Source organism: Euprymna scolopes, chromosome 20, assembly GCF_053919585.1.
Source record: "Euprymna scolopes isolate OS-2025 chromosome 20, ASM5391958v1, whole genome shotgun sequence".
In the NCBI taxonomy this organism is placed as follows: Eukaryota; Metazoa; Mollusca; class Cephalopoda; order Sepiida; family Sepiolidae; genus Euprymna; species Euprymna scolopes.
In genome coordinates, this window is record NC_136501.1 from 8,545,225 (window position 1) to 8,569,280 (window position 24,056).

General features: G+C 33.2%; 1 protein-coding gene across 38 annotated transcripts in view; it reads left to right on the forward strand.

Annotated features, from left to right (window-relative positions):
* LOC145241300 (neuron navigator 2-like) overlaps positions 1-24,056 on the forward strand; it is a 1,908,016-nt gene that overhangs the window by 1,274,933 nt on the left and 609,027 nt on the right. For 36 of the 38 annotated variants that reach the window (XM_080104060.1, XM_080104067.1, XM_080104051.1 and 33 more), the window contains one exon: positions 20,061-22,398. In XM_080104060.1, the coding sequence (XP_079960186.1) occupies positions 20,061-22,398 (2,338 nt within the window). Of the gene's footprint in view, positions 1-6,216; positions 6,449-20,060; positions 22,399-24,056 lie in introns of those variants that run through there. The other 2 variants (XM_080104086.1, XM_080104087.1) reach the window with 1 other exon arrangement.

Genomic DNA, 24,056 nt, shown 5'->3' on the forward strand with positions numbered 1-24,056 from the left:
TCAATTTTCACCCCAAACAAGGCACAGTGCCACTTTGAAGCAGGGGGCTACTATCAGCAGGGTCATTATGAAGGGAGATGAGTAGAAAGATGTTTGTTCAGATTACACTTGAACTTCTGCATATCAGTACAGTTGGGAAAGCAGAATCCCGGAAGGGAGTTCCAAAGACCCGCAGTTCTGGGGACAAAACTATTGGAGTAAAAGGCTTTCTTACACCTAGGGATCTCTACTGTAAAGGGATGAGACTTAGAAGCTTGTCAGGTTTGTCGGGGGTAGTTACATCGGGGAGGTACAAGTGTTTGCAGTTCGTCAGAGCATTCACCATTAAAGTATTTGTAGAACAGACAGAGGGATGCAACATCTCGTCGATGGGACAGAGGCTGAAGCCTAGATGACAGTTCAGGACCTATCAGGTTGACGACTCTCTTTTGAACCCTGTCCAGGAGCGAGAGACAAGCAGCAGATGCACCAGCCAAGATGTGACAACAGTACGCCATACATGGGCGAATGGTGGCCTTATAGAGGTACAGGATACTGTCAGGCGTAAGTAGTTTTCTAGCACGGTAGAGGGAGCCAACCTTCCTTGCAGCAGCCTTGGCAATGCTCTCAATGTATCTATTCCAGTTCATATTCCCTGTAAACGTCAGGCCGAGGAGTTTAAAAGAAGTACTTTCAGGCAATGTGTTCTTGGCCATTGCTATTGGTGGTAGAGAAGGTTTCTTGTAGTTATTGATAGGTTATGAACTGTCATCTAAGCTTCAGCCTTTCTCCCATTGACATAATATTGCATCCCTCTGCCTGTTCTACAAGTATTTTAATGGTGGATGGTCTGACGAACTACAAGCACTTGTACCCCCTCGAATGAGTACCCCTGATAAACCCGACAAGCAGCTAAATCCCACCCCTTCACAGTAGAGATCCCTAGATGTAAGAAAGCCTTCTACTCCAATAGTTTCTTTCCCAGAACTGCTAGATTTTGGAACTTCCTTCCAGGATTCTGCTTTCCCAACTGTACTGACATGCAGAAGTTCAAGTGTAATGTGAACAGACATCTTGCTGCTCATCTCCCTACATAATACCCCTGCAACTTAGGTCCCTGATAGTAGCCCCTACTTCAAAGTGGCACTGTGCCTTGTTTGGAGTGAAAATTGAATAAAAAATACATAAATAAATAAGCAATTCTATAGCTAAATATTTATAAATTTTAAAAGAATCGGAATTAGTAATTGTATTAAAAACGAGAATTTAGAACAGACTCAATAATTGTATCGGAATCAGGGAAAATATTGGAATCGTTCCATCACTACCTTATATATATATATATATATATATATATATATATATATATATATATATATATATATAGTAATGACGAAATATCTGTTCTGATACTATACTTTATTTTTTGTCAGTCATTGAAAGAGGAATACTTCTAGACTTTAGCAGAGAAACAAAAAAAAACCGGTGAAAATTTCAAATACATAACAAGTAAATGTTACCAAAGGCCAGATAAGCTACTCTTTTACTTATCTGGATAAGCTTTGTATGTTTTTAACGGAATTTTAAGCTTTTATTCGATTCGAAAAATAAGCAGTGTTGAGTTGGTAAGTTAAACCGCCAATCCACATGGCCAAGGAAAATGCATCATCTTCAAGGCATCAATAATAGCTAAAAAAAAAAAAAAAAAAAAAACTAAACAAAATACTGATTGAAATTCACTTACTAAGTATCACTATGACACTTCATAACACTTATATTGATTATTGATTGCCAGTGTAACTTATTAACGCAAACACTGTTTGTTTTTCGAACCGAATAAACACTTAAATTCTGTTAAAACACACAAAATTTAACAAGGTAAGTAGAGTAATTTATCTTGCTTTTGATAACATTTATTTGTTAATAATTTGAATTTTTTTACCCTCTTTTTCATTTGTTGGCTTCTCTGCTAAATACTCCAGTATTATTTTTATTTGTTGTCCCAATCCAATCCCTCTTTTTTGTGAAGGTAACTTTCCCCTCATTTAATGGGGATGACAGATATTATTATAATTTTCCAAGCGACTTGTTTTTAATTAAAAATGGAAAAGGATCTTTTGGACTGAGTAAAAATATATATATACGCATTTTATTTATTTATTTGTTTATTTTAAATCATATATAAATGTATATATTTAGCAGACAATATTTCCCAGAACGACAAAGTTGTATCATTTTTTGCCGTTCATAACTTGCTTTTAAAATATCTTTAATTGTTTAACTTGATTATCTCCCTTAGACTATGCGTTTTGTTTTAACTCTGAGAAGATAATTATAGACTCCGAATTTCGCTGTTAAAAAAATGTGCGAAATAAAATGACTGCTCAATCAAATTTTAGCATTAATTAAAAGAAGATAAATAAATTAACAAAATTAAAATAATTATTGGCGTTTATTTAGAATTATACTTATTAAAACAAAAAAAATAAGACAGAAAAAGTCTGTGATAGGTCAATGTGACATTTGCTTTTTGGGGGTTTTTTTTGCTATTGTGTTTTTTATGCATATTTAGCATTGATGAGTGCACCTACTGGTATAAGAAAATTTTTTAAAAACATATCTGCAGATAATTATATATAAAAATAACAATAAAGAATCGAAACTATTATACGCTTGTATAGCTAATAAAACTGAAACTTTTTGAGATGAAGATAAAAACGAATGTTTGATCCTTGTGGAGGTGGTGTTGGTGTGTGTGTATATATATATATATATATATATATATATATATATATATATATATATATATATATAGAGAGAGAGAGAGAGAGAGAGAGAGGGCGGGATGTTCTTTCTAATTTAAAGAATCTTTTTTAGAAACTCCAGCTTTTATTTGTTTTTGTTTTGTTTTGTTTTTTTGTTGTTGTTTTTTTGCTGTAATTTAACACAAATAAGGAAAGGTAAAGTTATAAAACAAACTTTTTTTTTTTTTTCGTTTAACATATCTTCCACTTGAATGAATTATTAAATTAGTTGACTTTTATTTTCCTGTTTTTCTTTTTGGGTGAGGGGGGAGGCATTTTTTCTTTTCCTCATTTTGTTTTTCCTAATTAATTTAACTTATTTTTGGTGCGACTTCTGCATTGCAAAAATCAGTTCGTTTGATGAAAGCTAAAGCTGTTTTTCTTTTTCTGCTTACGTTATAAGTGTTTCCTTATATTCAGCATACTCCCCCCCTACACACACACACACACATACAAAATACCCTCCCTCTCTCATTATTATGCTCTTTCTATCTTTCTCTTTCTCCCATTCTGTATTGTTACTCTCTCTCTCTCTCTCTCTCTCTCTCTCTCTCTCTCTCTCTCTCTCTCTCTCTCTCTCTCTCTCTCTCTAATATAAAGCTGAACGTCCGTGTGTGTGTGTGTGTCTGGTCGCGAATAGGCCACCTACGTGGCCTTCGGGCCAAGATGAAAGTGTAGTATCTGTTCCGACAGATACTGCAAGTAAAGACCATATCAGACCTTGGTCAATGTAGGGGCAACCCTTCCTTCATACCAATTGTCACTATACAGCTCCCATTTCCCACCCATCGGGAGCTGATCCCCTTTTCCCTCTCTCCTCCCTCTCTCTCCACATTAAAAAACGGCCTTGTGCCTAATTTACTCAGTGGGGAAGCAAATAAATACATACTGCAAGCAAAGACCATATGTGGGGGCGACCCCACAGATAAGACCTTGGTCAATGTAGGGGCAACCCTTCATACCAATTGTCACTATCCAGCTCCCCTACTCCCAGTGGAGTTGGTCCCCATTTCCCCTTCACTCCTCACATTAAAAATCGGCCTTGTGCCTAATTTGCTCGGTGGGGGAGCAAATAAATACTTGGTCACGAATAGGCTCCTATATGGTTGACTATTATAGAAAACTGATCACATATAATGACAGAAGATGTATCGAGACACAGAAATGGGTATGTTTGATCTGGCATAATGATGATTTATTACAATTGTGAGGTCTGCGTACGGGCCTGGTCCACAAAGTATGGAAATAAAAAATTTAAAAATTAAAAAAAAAACGTTTACAAGTGTTTTTGATATAGATGTACATAATAATACTTCGATAAGTATGTTTTAACTTAAATAGGGATGATATAATAAAACTGTGGGGTCTGCGTTTGCGCCTGGCCTCCATAGAATGGAAATAGGCACAAACTTTAATAAAGACTTTTCATATCTATCTGCGTAAGTATACTTTGATAATTATGTTTCAGTTTGAAGAAATATGTTATAATAAAATTATGGGGTGTTCGTTCACACCTGGCCTCCATAGAATGGAAATATGTCACAAAGTTTAACAAGTTTTTTTTTTTAATATAGATCCACAGAATATTGTGATAAGTGTTTCAGTGTGAACAGGTATGGTATAATAATTTATGGGGTTTATCTATTTTATTTTTACTTTCATCATATTTTGCTTTGGTTTTGATACCCCCAAATTCAACCCAAATTTATAACCCTTCCTTTTCATAACCTATCATACTTTCATAAATCAGAGTCCATTTTCTGTAGGCTGTTTTTGAACCCAGTCAACGACAGTTACTTTTGCTAGTATATATATATATATATATATATATATATATATATATATATATATATATATATATATATCGAGAGGGAGAGGACTAACCCTGGGTTGTTGTTGTTTTAACGATCTAATATGCAGCGTCTCATTTTTTATTTGAAAAATTTCCTTTTTCTCTAACTTTGATTCACATTGTTTTTGTTACCTGAAGATGATACAACGAAGAATCGAAAGTACTCATGATGCACATTGAACATTTATTAATCTTTTTGATTTTGAAACAATTGAAATAAAATAAAAAGTATGAACAGGAGAATTTTATTGTACCTAAATGAAAGAATGCTCCCGAAATGCATTATATATATATGTATATATATATATATATATATATATATATATATATATATATATATATATATATATATATATAGATAGATAGATAGATAGATAGATATTCTTTTAGATTAGAACATATCAAGATATCAATAAAAACTTCAGTATACGAGATAGAACAATTACGAAAATAAGAAATTGTTTTTGAGTATTTTATGAAATTGCAAAAATGTAGCAAAATCTCAGTTAAAGTTTTGGCTTTTTTCTGCTTTTAACTTTATTATTGCTCTGCTACACATTGAGTTCTTTTTACGATTTCCTACAGGAACACGCGCGCTCGCGCGCGTGTGTGTGTGGTTGACATTCCAAATCCAAAAATATATTTAAATATTTTTTTCATAATATTTTATTTTGTCTTACACGTGTTTCGTTGAGTGACATACGAATACCAAACAACTATTCAAGACAGTTTATATGTTCCTCAGAAAAACTAAACAGTTCCCATGTTTGTTTTTTTTTTTTTTCTTCTTATAGATTAAAAAGGACAGAAAGTTGGTGAAAATTCATATGATTCATAAAAAAAGATTACTTATTCAAGATATAATTGAGATGTTTCAGGAGAGAAGGCTGAAGTATTTTTTGGTCTCGCGAGGAGGCATTAATGTTAAAGATTCCATGTTTAATTTTCTGTAATTATCGTTTATCCTCTTCAATCCAATATATATTTGGATTTGGAATGTCAAATACTAATATATATTTTCTGAAAGTCTTAAAGCGTATTCATTGAGCTTAATTAATCATGCTAATTGGAAAAAAATTCTTTATATATGTTATAATTAATTATAATTATATTAGTGAGCATTTTACATATTTACTCTTGAGAAAGCCCCGCACTAAACGCGTGAAACGTTGTCGAGTTTTTAGGTCTGTCCACCTCCGTTTTTTCATATCGTTGGATTTTTTTATCCTATTTTAATTATATATATTATTCGTATACATTTCATAATTGAAAATATATAATATATAGATATAGTGTGGGGGGAGGGAGAGAGAGAGAGAGACAGACAGACAGACAGACAGAGAGAAATAAGTCGATATATACACGTAGATCAATTATACATTTTCCCCTCCTCCTCCATCAGTTGTCAACATTGGTAGCACATCCGGTCAAACAAAAACAACAACTCTAGAAATCAGGATGTCTAACCTCATTGGTAACTTTAAAACAGGGATGAGGCAGTAGTATTGCTGATGGTGGTGGTGTTTGTTTTTCTTATTTTACAACCCCTCCCCTAACCACTTCTCCCATCCCCCCTCCCCCGCCAACAGCTGTAGCCATCAGTCAGACTGACCAGTTTCACAATAATGGCCTACAGGGCATTAACTCTCTTGTAATTGAGCTGAAAACCAAAACATTGTTTTTTTTTTTGTTGTTGTTTGTGTATGTTTTCCACCTTTTCCAATCATGCTTTCAACGTTTGAGCAAGAATTCTTCGGTTCTGAAGAAGAACTAAAGAAACTTTATCTTGCCGCTTTCCAGCCGACTTCCAATGGTATGAACTTTTCATTCTCGACTCATTTACTTTCAATCACAAACCTCCTTATCCAGAAAATCACGTTACGCACTTTACAACTGTATCTATGTCGTTACACATGTTGAGGCTGAGCTCATCTGCATAAGCTTACATAATTGTAACTTATCTTTTTGAAACACACTTATTCCGATAAATCAGAGTTTAAGTATACAATTACTACTCATGAATTGTTTATATATATATATATATATATATATATATATATATATATATATATATACAACAATTATATATATATATATATATATATATATATATATATATATATATATATATATATATATAATTGTTGTATAGTTTTAGTTTCCTAGATCTAACTCCACTGAAACTTGTGTGTTTATCAAAGAGTGCACGATGAAAAAATCAATGTTTATAGTCTATTCATTTAGCTTAACATTATTGACTGCATATGTGCATACTGTACAGAGGTACTACTGAAACATGTATGCACTGCATACATGTTTCAGTAGTACCTCTATTCCAATAATGTTTGTATAAATAAACATACAATGTATATATATATATATATATATATATATATATATATATATATATATATATATATATATATATATATATAGTATGTTTATATATATATATTGTATGTTTATTTATACAAACATTATTGGAATAGAGGTACTACTGAAACATGTATGCACATGTGTGTATATATATATATATATATATATATATATATATATATATATATATATATATATATATATATATTATCGAGCTTTTACATCTAGCTGAGATAATTTTATAAATATTAATTCTTTAATATTTATAATTTACTTTCATTTTACTATCTTAGATCATTTTGGTAAATTTAATTGAAATTTTTATTTTATATATATATATATATATATATATATATATATATATATATATATATATATATATATATATGTATGTATATAATTTTCAGAGAAAACATTTCTTGAAGTATATGTTCCTTACAATATAGTCCATAAAGTTACAGAATAGAAACTTAATGAAGCTCTATTTTGGCCAGAGCATATGCAATATATATATATATATATATATATATATATATATATATATATATATATATATATATATATATATATATATATATATATATATTATTATTATTATTATTATTATTATTATTATTATTATTATTATTATTATTATAATATTAATAATAATAATAATATATTAATAATTAGAGCTATGACAACAGAATATTCTTATTATTGTTTTGATTCTCGAGTATATATCCGACACAGGTAGACACAGTAATTCAACTGAGAACCACATAATCTATAATATAAAGCTGAATGTGTGTGTGTGTGTGTGTGTGTGTGTGTGTGTGTGTGTGTGTGCGTGTGTGTGTCTGATCACGAATAGGCTCCTATATGGTTGACTATTTTAAAAAACTGATTACATATAATGATAGAAAATGTATCGAGACACAGGAGTGGGTATGTTTGATCTGGCAGAACGGTGGTTCATTAAAATTGTGGGGTCTGCGTTCGCGCCTGGTCCACAAAGTATGGAAATAAAAAAATTAAAAAAAAAACGTTTACAAGTGTTTTTGATATAGATGTACATAAGAATACTTTGATAAGTATGTTTTAACTTAAATATGGATGGTATAATAAAATTGTGGGGTCTGCGTTGTCGCCTGGCCTCCATAGAATGGAAATAGGCACAAACTTTAATAAAGACTTTTCATATCTATCTGCGTAAGTATACTTTGATAATTATGTTTCAGTTTGAAGAAATATGTTATAATAAAATTATGAGGTGTTCGTTCGCACCTGGCCTCCATAGAATGGAAATATGTCACAAAGTTTAACAAGGTTTTTTTAATATAGATCCACAGAATATTGTGATAAGTGTTTCAGTGTGAACAGGTATGGTATAATAAATTATGGGATTTATCTATTTTATTTTTACTTTCATCATATTTTGCTTTGGTTTTGATACCCCCAAATTCAACCCAAATTTATAACCCTTCCTTTTCATAACCTATCATACTTTCATAAATCAGAGTCCATTTTCTGTAGGCTGTTTTTGAACCCAGTCAACGACGGGTACTTTTGCTAGTTCTATATAAAAGCATATAAGATATCAACGTATATATACTCGAGAGTCAAAACAATGAAAAGAATATGCTGTTGTCATAGCACTAATAATAATATACAATAATGAGTTACATTCCCCAAAATATAGGCATCTGCCTATAAATAAAATAATTTGAAAATAAAATCAACAAAAGTTATGATTGTGGATCGATTCTGTGTTTTTTTAATTTTTTTATTGGAGTGTAACTCACCACTCTCTCTCTCTCTCTCTCTCTCTCTCTCTCTCTCTCTCTCTCTCTCTCGCTCTCTCTCTCTCTCTCTCTCTCTATATATATATATATATATATATATATATATATTATAATATATATATATATATTATAATATATATATATTATATAATATATATATAATATATATTATTTATATATAATATATAATATATATATATATATATATATATTAGTAAACACATTTGTTTGCTTAAAGGTTAATAAATATATTTTGCTCTTTTTATTAAGCACTGTCAGTAACTGCCTTATATTAATTGGTTTTTACTTTTGAATACCTGTAACCAGGTTGTTTTCAAAAAGAAATCTTTGATGGCCTGTGTAAAAACTCCCAGACAGTAGTAGTAGCAGTAGTAGTAATCAGTTGTAGTAGTAATAATAATAATAATAATAATAATAATAATAATAATAATAATAATAATATATCATCAGTTAAATTAAGGCAATAACTTTCATACACGTTTCTAAATAACGGTCACATCTCCATTGTATTTTCGCATTTTGTATTTAACTGATAAAGGTGATAGGTTCGCCGAAAAATTTCGATCCCTAATGAGAAAAGATATATTTTCAGTTCATGATACATGATAATTTATAAGTGGTCACCCACCTTAGTGACCAGGTTTATTGTTGCTTAACTTTGGCGTTTCAGCAGGATATAGCTGCAAGTAACCAGATTGTTTTTATTATCTCTAGTGTAAACGAACTTTCCAAAAGACAAATGAGTCACCTTCGAAAAAGTAAAGATGAATCATGTCCGATCGTTTTAGTGTCCTTTTGGGTTTGATGGATAAGGACCAACCTTATTCGTAAGGGAAGGCGGGCGGGGGGGGGGGTAGGATTGGCTTATCCTGTTGTTTGGGGGAGGGGGTAAACTATAACGCTAATTAACACATTTGCTAATTAAATCAATCGTTAATCGTTTCTATTGATTTTCTTGTTTGATAAATTAGAAAAGTTTACATAAAATGAACCAATTCTCGACACCACAATATTTCTGACAATAGGACGTTCACGGCGCAACGAGAAGAAGCGCACCGCAGGCGCAGCGAAGCGCCGCGGCGCAGAGCGCTCACCCTGAGCGGGCTGAACCAGCTTCCTCCCAAGGAAGGAGTTTCATGGGAATATCAAATTCAAAGACGGTCCCTAGTCACTTTTGTATCTCACAGAAGATGACAACGTCTTTGCAGTTATTGCAGAGAAATGTTGACGTCCTCCTGCATACAGCAACAGCACCTGGTATTACCAAATGATCACCCAATTGGTACTAAACAGGCTCAACGTTGCTTAACTTTTCACTTCGGTTATCTAATGAGAACCAGTGCAGCAAAATAATTATGCTGATTATAAGACTGAGTGTGTGTGTGTGTGTGTGTATATATATATATATATATATATATATATATATATATATATATATATATATATATATATATATTAGTGTTGGGCCAAATAATCGAAATGGGAATCGGGAATTGGAAAAATCAACAAATTTGGGGGTATCGGAATCGAAAAAAGTGGTGCCTGTTTTCCAATGCCAAAACGATTCTTTTAATTGTCTTTTTTTATTTGATTTTATTTTAAAAAAAATCTTCCATTGCTGGTAATAATGATAAAATAATGAATATTATTGATTTTAAAATACCAGTAAATTTAAAATCGATAGATCGTTCTCCACATGTATAAATTGACATTAAGGAAAATACCTGCATATTTAACGTGTGTTTTTTTACAGAAATCGGGAAAAATAACAACGCTATACTTAAATGTTTAGAGATTTATAAAGAATCGGAATTTTTAATTGTATCAGAATCAGTAATTTACTACGGAATCGGTATGGAAATCGGGAAAAATATTGGAATCGTCCCATCACGAATATATATATATATATATATATATATATATATATATATATATATATATATATATATATATATAATATAAAAATATAACACGGAAATTACATAATTACATTGCTCTGTTTACCACATTGAGATCTCATACCCGGATTTCCTCCTGGAATTATTCTATTATAACACTATATATATATATATATATATATATATATATATATATATATATATATATATATATATATATATATATTCCAATTTAAAAGTATTCAAATCTAAAAACCATTGAATTTCAATGAGGTTGTTGATAGTGCTAATTGAAAAAAGCAGGATATTATTTTATTCAATTTAGGTAAACAAAATTACCATTAGTTGCAACAATAAATTTACTGTTTCAGTCTTAAAAGACTGAAACAATAAATTTATTGTAGCGACTTATGGTAATTTTGTTTACCTAAATTGAATAAAATAATATATATATATATACATATATATTAAATGAAGCTAATAAATGAAATATCCTTAACAAAGCAAATTTATCAAGATAGAAAAGGCTCAACTCTGTTAAGATGAGCAATTAAATATATTAAAGAAGAGATGAGGAATAAAATTTACTTATAACTTTATTATATCATCAGATCAATAAAGAAAAAGGAAGATAAAGCTGAGAGAAACCCTTTTTAGGCTATGGCATTTCAAATCTAAATGCTTCTCATCAGAAGAGAAAAAGGGTCAGTATTATATAAAATATAGAATATAAATAAAAGTTGGCTTAAGAACATTTAGATTAGAAATTAAGGATCTATATATTAAGAAATATTTAAGTCTAAATATATATAAAATGCTATATGTCTGTCTCCATATTTTCAAACTCTATCTCTGCCGAAACTACAAGTCGAATAGCTGCGCTAGGGGTCTCAAATTATTGGATTTTTTACAGGCTGTTCTTTTATGGGTCTTTAGCAGGTTAAAATATTTTTAAGGGGTCAAAAATGGGTCAAAATTGAAAAATCGTTATGCATTTTGTACATTCATCTTAGTTTATTTTTTTATTTTTAATCAGTTTATATGAGTGTCATGTTGGTACAGTGGTAACGTCACTAGCTTTGTGTGTGACAGTTTTGGTTTCGATTCTAACTGATGGCACCCAAATACATTTTTTTTTTACTTTTGAAATCACGACTTTATAATAATATATGCGAAATATAGACAAATTAAAATATCATATTTAAGTGTATTTTACGCCCGGGCAAAGCCCCCCCCTCCCTCCCTTGCTAGTATAATATCTAATAATATAAATATAAGTAAAGTGTAATATGATATATAATAATATAAATATAAATAATAATATAAATATAAAAAAATATAAGAATAAACAATAAAATATATCTACTAAGAAGAAATTAACATGTGAATAGGAATTGTAAAAACAACAAGAAAAATTGATGGCGAAGATAAAAATTGAATAAATTTTAATATTTATTGATCCATCAAAAATTAAAACAAGGAATTAGAAATTTTGATGAATTAATAAATATTGTTTCTTTAATTGCGTTATCTAGTATATTGAGCTTTTTATTATCTGGGTTCTAAGGGTGCTCCATAAGTTAAAAAAAATAAAAAAATGAGTTTAATGTGTATCGTGAAGTGATTTCAGTACTATTTTTTGTTTTAACTAATGAGAGGCTGCAGACAGTTTATAAATATAGCAATATACACAAGATAATTAATACAAATTTTCTGTATACAAATTTTCTGTGAAAAGGTCTTATAATTAGAGCTGTGGAGTCAGAGGTTTTAGGAGTTGGAGAATCAAAAGACATGATATCCAACTCCTTCTAAAACCTCTGACTCCACAGCTCTAATTATAAGACCTTTTCACAGAAAATTTTTACTGTTTGATTGGAGGAATGCCTTGTTTTACATATTTCTTCAAAAATACACCTTTCTTAGTTATTTAAGCAAGAAAGTAGTGATGAAATAAACGATAAAGATGTCGAAGGAACACTGCATTTTCGACATAATATGATCTCTTCGGTATTTTTAAAGAAAAGATATGTACAATGCACCTTCTCCTCCAAACTTTGAAAAATATTTTATTGAATTTTTTGTGTTTGTGTACTTGTCTAAAATTCCTCCTGCAATTAAAAAACAAAAATAAAGAAAATTTTCTATATTGTGTTCCAAAAATCACATAAATTGATCAAGTAGTTTTATTTTTATAAATAAAATAATTTTTAAGCAGTTAATGGGAATTCGTAGGCATTACAACATAAATCTCGCAAGTTCGAATTATGTTTATTTATCTCCCTTGCTTTTTTAGACTGCTTTCAAAATGGTGTCAAGAGACACTCACTGTTCAGTTACCCATCAAGTTTGATTTTCTTATTTAAAAATAAGGTTACTTGATCAATTTACGTGATTTTTGGAATACAATATTTTTCCCCCATCACAAGTATATACATCATGCAGATTTTTTAATTTTTGTTTTTTAATATAGGGAGAATTCTGGATAAACACCTTTCTTTTAAATTTTTCAAATTACTATCAATTAAGCATCAAATTTTCAAATTACAAAAAAAATACCCCCTCCTAATTTCTTGATTAATATTTAGCAGAGAGTTCAATTTGTTATACAAGTTTAATGCAAAATGGTCCTTAAACTATATTTTTTCTTGAACCCCATAATTCTGTTTACAAAGGCCCGGCGGATCATTTTAGATTAAAATCATATGTTTCTCCTTCACCCCCTTCTAAAAATTGAACAGTACGTTTTTAAGAAAAAAAAATCTTTATAATATGAGAATATGGTGATCAATCCATAGCGTAACACAAAGATTTTTTTTTTTTTAATCAATATTTTAGTGGATGGTGAAGAAATATTTTTGGAAATGTCAGTTCCAACAGAATTATTTTATATTTTAAACTTACATAGACAATTGAACCCCCCCCCCCCAGTAAAAATTGAACAGGTAATTAAAAAGAAAATTGAAAAAGAGTGGATTGTGGTGTACGCATACATCGGATAAATCAGTTTTAATCATGTTCCACGTTTGCATCAACAAAGACATTGGAGAGAAAGAGAGAGAAGCAGTGTATGTATGTATGTATGTATGTAAGGTCATGTCATATGCTACTGGTACCATGTAACCCAGTATTACCTGCCTCATGGTCAGGTTACCGGCGACTAAACTGGTACCCTCACCAGAATGTTTTGTGAGGAGGGTGGCTAATCTCCCTGAAGGATTAAAAACAAGACGTTCCAAAGGGCGAATGAACCCTTTTTTGGGGTCAACGGCCAACTAGCACCGTGTGTGTTTGTGTGTGTGTTGGGGTGGAGAGGACTCCTGTAAGCCGTGGGGAAGGCAACCTTTCTAGGAGAACCATAAAGCGGGAGACCAGTACCCGCATTAAGCTGTTCTGCAGTTTAACTTGTTGCTGGCTATTTTGCTCTTGCTTGTTACTGGATCTCAACATTTTGAACCGAGTGAGAGACTTAGCTGTCGTACAAAGCTAAAACTCTGTAATATCATCTGTGTATAGATACTCCCTCAGACATTTGTCTATAAAAGTGGTCCTGTGACGATGGAAAAGTTGTGACGCGTGGAGGCTTGAAATGTTGGAAGCATGTAATAATTGATCTCAATGGCCATCTTCAGTGTCATGCCTGCTTGAGCGTGTGAATTCACCGGTAGGACTAAAAAAAAAAAGTCATTTTTGGGCTCATGGACTTTAAGTGTCTGAGGTAGAGGCACTCGTCTGACAAGACGTTGCAATCATCATAATTATGTATGTATGTATGTATGTATGTATGTATGTCTTGGGCTTTTCCGGAAATCATGTGCATGCCGTAATAAATTAGTCACATGCTAAGTCTGATCCACAAGGAAGTGCTTAAGGAAAAATACAGAAAGGATGGGGCACACAAGATGAAAATCTCCTGCCTTTGGGATAGCCCTAACGTACACGTGCCAATATCTCATTATATGCGGTGTGTGTGTGTGTGTACGCGCACGTGTTCACGACATTGTATCTTTCAAGAGTTGATTTAATTGCTTTTTTTTTTTTAATACGGTACTTGTGTTTGACATAATAAGCTTAAATTCTTAAGTTTTTAGTAAAAAGTTGAGAATATTAGTGGTGGTATTATTATTATTATTTTTTATTTTTTTTTTATTTTTGCACTTAATAGACAAACAACACACACACATACATATATATGTGTGTGTGTGTATGTGTGTGTACGTATATATATATATATATATATATATATATATATATATACACACACACATATATATGTGTGTGTATATATATATGTGTGTGTATATATATACGTACACACATTATATATATGTGTGTGTATATATGTGTGTGTGTATATATATATACGTACACACACATTATATATATGTGTGTGTGTACGTATGTATATATATATATATATATATATATATATATATATATATATATATATATACATACACACATATATACACACACATTCAAGAGTGATAACTAATGAATTTAAGGAGGTTATTAAGAGTGCTCAATAAAAGAAGAGCAAGATATATCTTTATTAATATAAACATGGTTGCGACACTGGATATGCTAATGTTTCAGACAAATAGTCGGTTAAAACCAGAAGTCATCGTCAGGCGACTTAATAAATGATTTTCCACAGAAGAAACCTGAAAAGGAAATAGCCGCTGAAATCACAATATTTAAAAAAAAAAAAATAAAAATTTCTTCCCCCCCCCCCCAATTTTTCATCAGAGACATTGGGTGCATTTTAGTTTGCGTTTCACGTTCGACAAATGCAATTTTTTAAATTACTTTTTTGTATTCGTCTTCAGTGATCAGTCGATCTCATCTTTGAAAAAATGGGTAGAGGGTGATAATGTATGTACTATAAACATAAAATTCTTTAGTGTATTATTACATAGACTAGACTTTGTAGCCGGTTAAAATCGGCAAAAGTTATTGCACGTTGACTTAGAATGAGTGCTTCATGCCAAATTGATGGTTGAATATGATTAAACTTCTGCTCATTTTTGCATTAAATACTAATCCATATTAATTCTTAACTTTGCATCAAACAGATACCATAATACTTAGTTCGCTGCACCTTATCCTTATGTATGACTTAAAATGATTGCCTTATTCCAAACTTCTAGAGTAAATGTGGTATTGTGGTGACTGCATTAAACGCTAATACCTATTGCATCAAACAAATGGCATAATATTTAGTTAGCTACAACTTATCATAACGAAGGCTCATACAAAATTTCCGAGAGAAAGGGAAACAAACTGACAAATAGACAAAAAGAAATATTATATTGATAGGAAACTCCGGCTGTGGGTGACACATTGTATTCCTATTTACTTGCCTCCCCATGAGGGCAGGGTTAGACACAAGGTCAGTTTTTTAATGTGGGGGAAATCCAGCTCCCCAAAAAGGGGCACTCTAGATAGGAACAAAAATAAAAATTGTCTCAGTCAAGAAGGATCTCTTCTCCATCGACAGAGGACAGAAAAGGTGAAGTGCAATATCAGAACAGATACTACACTTTGTGGTTTTTATCATTTATTTTCTGTAAATGTAAAAATTACGAATATTAAACAAAAAAGAATAAGTTCCAGAATTCTCTGCACTAATAACCGTTATGTTGGCAGAAAGCTTAAGAGAAGTTTTTGTTTTTATTCTAAAACTCGAAGTGGGTTTTCCTTTTCTTCTTTTGGCTTAGAAGAAAGTTTGGGGAACTACCAATCCTTTCTTTTTATTTCTACGTTTTTTTTTTTTGTCTTTTTTTTTTTTAAGTTTATTTGGTTGTTTTAATTTGTCCAATCATTATGCCGACCAATCCCAGGAAACAATTAGCACTTCTCTTCGTGGGTGGTGCCTGCACAACTCCCTCTTTTCATGTGCAGACCGTTTCCGTCTTTCATTTTTCTAAAAGACACACTTGCTTCCATCCATTCCACAAATGAAGAACTGCAGAGTAAAATGCCGAACTGCAACCGAACGATCGCAGGAAAACTTGGCAGAGAAAGATCTCGCTTTTCTCTGGAATCCAGTATGGAACATTTCTTTCTTTTTTATTATTTTTTTTTTTCCTACTTTCATTTTTTTTTTTTTTTTTTACCATTTCCTTATACATTTTTAATGAACTGCTTGACATCTTAAGTTGAGAAGTTGTGAAAAAACGAAACTTAAAAAGAAATTTGAGACTCGTCGGGCTACAACAACTGCCAACAATTTCCCTTATTATTTATCTGTGCCCAAACCTAAACGTAAATTCCACGTCCGTCTCTGAAACACAATACCGTGAGGTTGCTTCCCAGCTGACTATAACATGACCGTTTTCGATTCTAATGTAAACAAGTTCCTGTTGAAGCATCCATTTAAATAAACAGACACTACATAAGTTCCACCATTACTGATCCTCACAGTGTTATCTCACCAATTAGTGTAAAAAAAAATGACATTTTCTGAGAAGAAATTGAGGAAAAAATGAAATTTGAGAAAAATTAAATCTTCGATAGAAATTTGAAAGAAAAAAATTAAATGTGGGAGTTCCATTATGTTCATATCCATGTTTACAAAAGATAAAGTATTTGTTTTTGGCAATCCAAAAACAAATGATGGAATCTCTGCAATTTATTTATTTTCAGAAGTAAAATAACTAAAATTCCTGTTGTTCAATGTTAATGGGCTTTAAAGCAACAATCACTACAGAACTATGAAGCCAAGTTCAGAGTTAGGATTGTTGAGTCGGTAGCTTTCCTGTTGAGAGTTGCATAAAATTTACTATTCACCTTATTTACATGTTTTAGACGGATATTATGGTTATTATATTTGCAACATTTCAGCCGATGCGTTCTCCTGCCTTCTTCATGTAATAGAAGACTGCTGGAAAATACAGTGATGGGAAGAGGGGAGCTAGCCAAAACGTAAATAACAGAGTATTTCAAAACTATGCTGAGATATTTCGACAACATATTTCTGCATCGCCATTATTCACTCACTAGGAGTTTTCACAAAAACCATCATCAAAGAGTTCTCTTTGAGAACAACTTAAGGCGTTCCCTGGAGTCTGAGTGACAAAAAATCTCCCTAGATTTCCAGTACTCATCACCTCTTTTGATAACCTTTGCAAGTAGGTTTGCATTATCGCAATAGTTGTTTACCATTGATTACTCGTTGGTAGCGATCATTATTATTCAATGGGATTTGGGTGGCAATAAGCCTCCCCAAGGTTCCAGTCCTCTTTGCACTCATCCATTGAAAGTCTGGTTAGTGCTTTCTCTCCTCAGTCTTCCATCTTTGTTGACTCTCCTCAATTATTTGGTATGACGCTAGTTTATGCCGATACTACAATTTTTTGGGGGGTGAGGGGTCTTTACAATTATTATTATTATTATAAATAACCTGTGTTGTTCCCTGAAGTCTGAGTGACAATAAGTCTCCCCAGATTTCCAGTGTTCTCTGCCTCTTTCGTTAACCATTGTAAATTACATTGCCTTATCACAACAGCTTACTATTTATTTCTCGCTGGTTACAGCCATTGGTATTCTCTCGCGTTTGGATGGTAAAAATCCTTCCCAAGATCCCAGTTTATTATTTTTATCATCATTATTAAATTCTATTGTGTATTTAGCACTCTCAAAATATATACAGGGAAAATATCCACCAATTATTTTTTTTATTTATATTGCGTATATAAATTAAATTGCGAATGAGAATAGAAAAATTTAAAAATAAAAAAATGAAATTGTCGAATGTTGTTATATAAAAAAATGTTGTTATATTAAAGTGTTGTTATAAAAAAATGTTGTTATATTAAAATGTTATATAAAAAAATGTTGTTATAAAAAATGTTGTTGTATTAAAATGTTATATATAAAAAATTAATATTTTAATAATATTAAAATGTTGTTATAAAAAAAATGCATACCCAAACTGGTTCAATTCTCACTCAACTGAACATTTGAAAAGATAGTTAAAATGATGTATGCCCTAAAAGACATAATAAACGAAAAAATAACAGTTGGGGATAAGTGGGGATTCATACCTCTACCAAGCGTATTAGTGCATAAGTGAACATTTCTAAGAAGGAATTTGTGAATGAGTAAACAGACAGACAGAAACTACATGTTTATTTATATAGATATGTAATAACTTTTTATGTCACAACTCACTTGACATGTCGCAGTATAATTGAAACTTTGAAAATAAGTAATGCCACTTCTAATTGTACCTATTTACAATGCCTCCCCACGGTCGTTTTTTAACGTGGAGAAAAGGTACAAAAATAAAAATTGTCTCAGTCATGAAGGACTTCTCCACTGAAAGAGAACGAGAAACGGAAGTGCCGCATCTGAAGAACAGATACTACACATTGATCTTGGCCAAAAAAAAAAGCTTATTTATCACGACAGATTTCAAAAATTAAAATCTATCGACCAACTGAATTCTTTTTGCTAATAGCTAAAACTAAGTGGCCAATTATAATTGAGGGCAACTCGAAGGCTCTCTTTTCATTAGTTGCTCTACTGAGGTGTAGGGAGTGCACCACTCCCTTACCAGGATTACTCCACTTGCTCTTGATCCTCCCCTTATAATTCTGAGTATTTGACAAAGGAACATCATGAACTACTTTTTAAAGTTTTTGGCATGACAGGACCAAGGATTGAACCTCGGTCTCCTGACCCATTTATGAAAGAGATAAACGAAAATAGTTCAAGAAAGTTAGTTCTCATTATTTTTTATTTCGACTACTTTTCATCTTGAGTGTTATGCACCCAACGTTTCAACAAATGTAACCTCCGACCTTGTTCAGGTGTATCTTGTCGAACTCGGGAATCTACACAGGATTTTGGACGGAAACTTTATTTAATCCATGGGAGTAGTATATTCTCATTCCATTCATACCGGTGGTGTAACGGATCAAGTAAAATTCAGTTAACTGTTGTTATAAAAAATCTAACTATACCAAATTTCCATCACAAACGATTATTACGCTATTGCCCCAATGACTACCATACATGCATTAACCATTATCCTTGAGTAGCCTCCGGTCCTTGATATGTGGTGACCACTTTGTAAAAAAAAAAAAGGAAAAAAAGTGATGCTTTTCTGGAGGTTGAAGGTTCAATCCTCAGTGTGGGCGCTATGAAAAATACAAATGTGACTTTAGACGTCTACGCAGAAACGAAATTATTTTTTATTTTTTCCAAATATTTTTTAGAATTAAAACTCATGCTTGTGTATTTGAATGAAAACAGAAAATTCTTCGTTATAAAATAAACAATACCATTTTTGATACGTTGTGAAAGACGAAACTAAAACTAACTTTCTTTTACTTCGCAGGTTCTTCCATTACTATAGTGCGAAACAACAACGCAAACACTCTCTCGAATCGAGCCACTTCCCCATCGGCAGTACCTTCAAACATTCCCACCCCTGGGGGTAAACTCCTTGGTAACAGGGCTCCCCAGCCGGGACTTGAGAAACAGCCTGGGCGTATTCCAAGTCTGAATTGCAACCAAGCTGTTCCTGCGCAGTCCTCCAAGAGTGCCCTCCAGAAACCGGCAGTGATTCCAGCGACATCCGGAAACAAAAACTCTATGCTAGACAAATTCAAATTCTTCAATAAAGAGAAGGAAAAGGGACGAGGGCTTGTGAAAAGCCCGTCGCGTACTGGCTCTGCGAATAGCAGTAACCCATTCAGCAAGAGTGAAACCGAAAGTAAGAGCGACTCAAAGTCCTCTAGCAACAGCACTCGGAGTTCGAGTTCTATGGAAAATGGGCCTTCTGCTCTTCCGACCGGATCCAGCAGCCCAAAATCTGCCACAAAACTAACCAAGAAAGGATTAAGTCGTCCATTTAACTCCAAAAGAGATTCCTCTGGATTATCCGCGGATGATAACGCGTCAAAACGCAGTACTCCTTCACCGTCACCCCAAGCCCGCACACCCAGCCCAAACTGTTCAATTCAAATAACCCGTAGAGTTTCTCCTCCACCCCCTGGGAAAAAGTCTTCCGGAAGTAGCAAATCAGAAAAGAGTGACTCCAAGTGCGGCCAATCCAAAGATGATGACTCCGGAGGGTCAAAGAAGAATTCAAAAATTAGCAGCCTGATCCCTAAAACAGGGGGTAAGTCCAAGCCTTCCGCCCCAACCTCCCAGATTCCGCCACCATCCTCGACCGGAATTCCGAAACCGAAATCGGCCAAGAGCAAAGAGGAGAGAACAAGGGTGACATCAGCCGTGCGTGATAACAGCAAAAGCGGACATTCACAACTGTTGGCCCCTTCTTCATCTAATAAGCAGCCGAAAAGTTCGCGTCAGAATTTAAACGTCCAGCAGGCTCCACCCCCACCCCTTCCAGATGAAGGACAGCTGTCCCAGCAGCTGCTCAGCATCCCCAGCGACTATGTACCCAATCGAGAACCACATGATGTCTGCAATGGAGATAAAGAGGGGAATAACCACTCAGTCCATTTTTTAAACTCTCCTAGTGTACGACAAGTAGCCGCAGTCCAAGCTCATAATAATCGTGGTCTAAGCCCTATAGCCATGGTAGGAAAAACGGGTATCCCCGGCAAGTCCAGTAGCCACTACGTCGAAGTGACTGTTCCGGCCGTTGGATACGAGTCTGAAAGGACTAGCCAGAACCGAAATTCGCAGCAAAACAAAGATAGGGAGAGTAGTGGAGATCGGACAGATTCCGGGCCGCAAAGCATTAACGTTGTAAAACCGACCCGTTCTTTAACACCAAATTCCTTTACGCCAGTGGCCAAAGTTGATGGAAACACACAAACAAATTTATCCGCTCTCCAGAGACAAACTGGTAAAAAGCTGGACATGGTTCAGGAAAATTGTAATGCTGGTGACGATAATGCAAGTCAGGACAAGACAAGCACGGACATCCACTGTCAGAATGAGAGCTTCATCCAGCAGACGTCTCACTACGAGGATCTGATAGCAGCTGAGAGGCCAATGATAAACTCAACAAACTCCCCTCGTCTCGGAGTGAAAATTCTGAGTTCGCAGCTATCAAAGCCGGCAAATAATGTCGCCATTGTGCAGCCGAGACACGGCGAGAAGATCGAGACGACATTCGACACGGAAGTTAGGACGGAAACTGTGACAAAGTCTGGCCGAGATAAAATGATCACAGACAAAGAGAAAGAGACGACTTTCATCGACGATTCTGGTGAGACGATGGATATCAAACCGATGCCCCCGATAATGCGAGCCATGCCCTATGGCTACTTCAGGGGCTATGTTGGAACATCGTCAAACAAAAACTTCCACATCCCAGGAATCTCTGTGCCAACCTCCCTCTATGCTGGAGGAGGAGGAGGAGGGGGAGGTGGCTCTAGCAGACTAAGCATGAATAGGTCTTACATGGACCAAGGAGGATATTACAGCTCTGCTAACATAAAACGAGCCATGTCTTCCGGAGGGCAGAGCACGATAGAGAGTGACTATGCCTCCGACATGGATACCTACGATTACATATCTGGCTACGTATCAGATGGGGATATACTGCGTAGCCAGCGGTGTGACGACGCGGGAAGTGGATACCTAAGTGAAGGAGGGGCATCTTTGTATGCTCGACGACTACAGCAACGGTTTCGAGAGGGGATGCAAGCTGTCAAAGAATGCATGCAGAAAAGCAGTGGAATTCTCGACTATGACAGGTAAGAATTTTTTTTTTTGCTTTTTTCAGGTGAGTCTCTCATCCAGTCGGGTACCTTTTTACACACAGACATTCACATATATTCACATTTGTGTATTCAAATCGATCTGCATGTATCATGTCAGTTAGTGATGGGATAATTCCAATATTTTTGCCGATTCCAATACAATTACTGATTCAGATTCTTTTTAAAGCATTAAATATTTTGCTATAGAATTTTTTTTTTTTTTTAATAGATGGGGGACGGATATTGTAAATATTTGTAATAACTACATACATTTGCAGTAACATAAAAATACACTTGCGGGTAGTCGGAAACTACAGATTTTACGGATAGTTCAAATTAAATAAATATGCATTATTTTATTATTTGTACCAGTTCGTGCATTCAAAGTCATCCATCCGCATATGTGATGGGATAATTCCAATATTTTTCCCAATTCCAATACAATTACTGATTCTGCACTAAATTACCTATTTCGATTCTTCATAAATCTCTAAATATTTAACTGTAAGGTTGTTTTTTTTTTCCCAATTACCGTAAAACATGTGTTAAATGTGCACATGTTTTCCAAAACAATAAATCACAGTTGCGGGGGTGATCTATAGATTTTAGTTTTACTGGTTGTTTAAAATCAATAAATATTCATTATTTTATTATTACTACGAGCAGTGGAAGGTTTTTATTCTAATACAACGTTCTAGTAATTCAATCCCCCATATTGGAACAAGTTATGGGAATACGTTACCAGTAGAGTTTTGGGGTGCTTTTTTCTTTTCACCCGAATTTTTTTTTAATTTAATAAAGATTATCCAAATTTTAAATGAGAAAATAATAATTATTCATTACATAAAATAAAATTTGGAGGAAAAAAATCTACCCCAAACCCTCTACCTCTCCCAGTTTCGTGTTTTCATCAACTGGTTCTAATATGAGGGATCGATTTACTAGAATGTAGTATTAGAACCTGAACATCCCTTAAAACTCTTTGAATATTGAAGTTATATATATATATATATATATATATATATATATATATATATATATATATTGATAATCTGGTAGATTAGTGTCTAATCAATAATAATAATCTGCTGAAAAAATTGAAAAAAGACAAAAAGAAAACATATATAGTGAGGGAATGCTTGTTTGTCTTCCATGGGCAAATTAAATTAAGTTAAATTAAATTAAATTAAGTTACATTAAATTAAATTAAATTTCTTTGGCAAAAAATAAAGCAATCACGCTTCAAATGCCATACAGGAAAAAATTGGTAGCAATTTTCACAGAATAGGATACAATAATCAAGCACTTCTCCAACTTCACCTTGAATTGTTGCATTGTCAGCACATTTATTACCTTTCTTTAAAATCTATTCCAGGGATCCTTATTGAGAAAGTGTTCCTCCTCCTATTTAAGTGGGTCCTGGATATGACCTTAAACTATATCCAGTGGTTTGGCCCAAGCTTGCGGGCTTTGGAGAGTGTGGAGCCACCCTTTAATTACCATTGCTCCCAGGTCCACTCTGACCCGGAGTGGTAGTACCTGTTAGGGTCCTAACTATGGGTTAAATAGAAACCGACTTGAAAACAACAAATATATTCTATTAAAAAAATTTTCTTCAAAATCTTTGGATTCAGTATTAAATAAACCGAAAA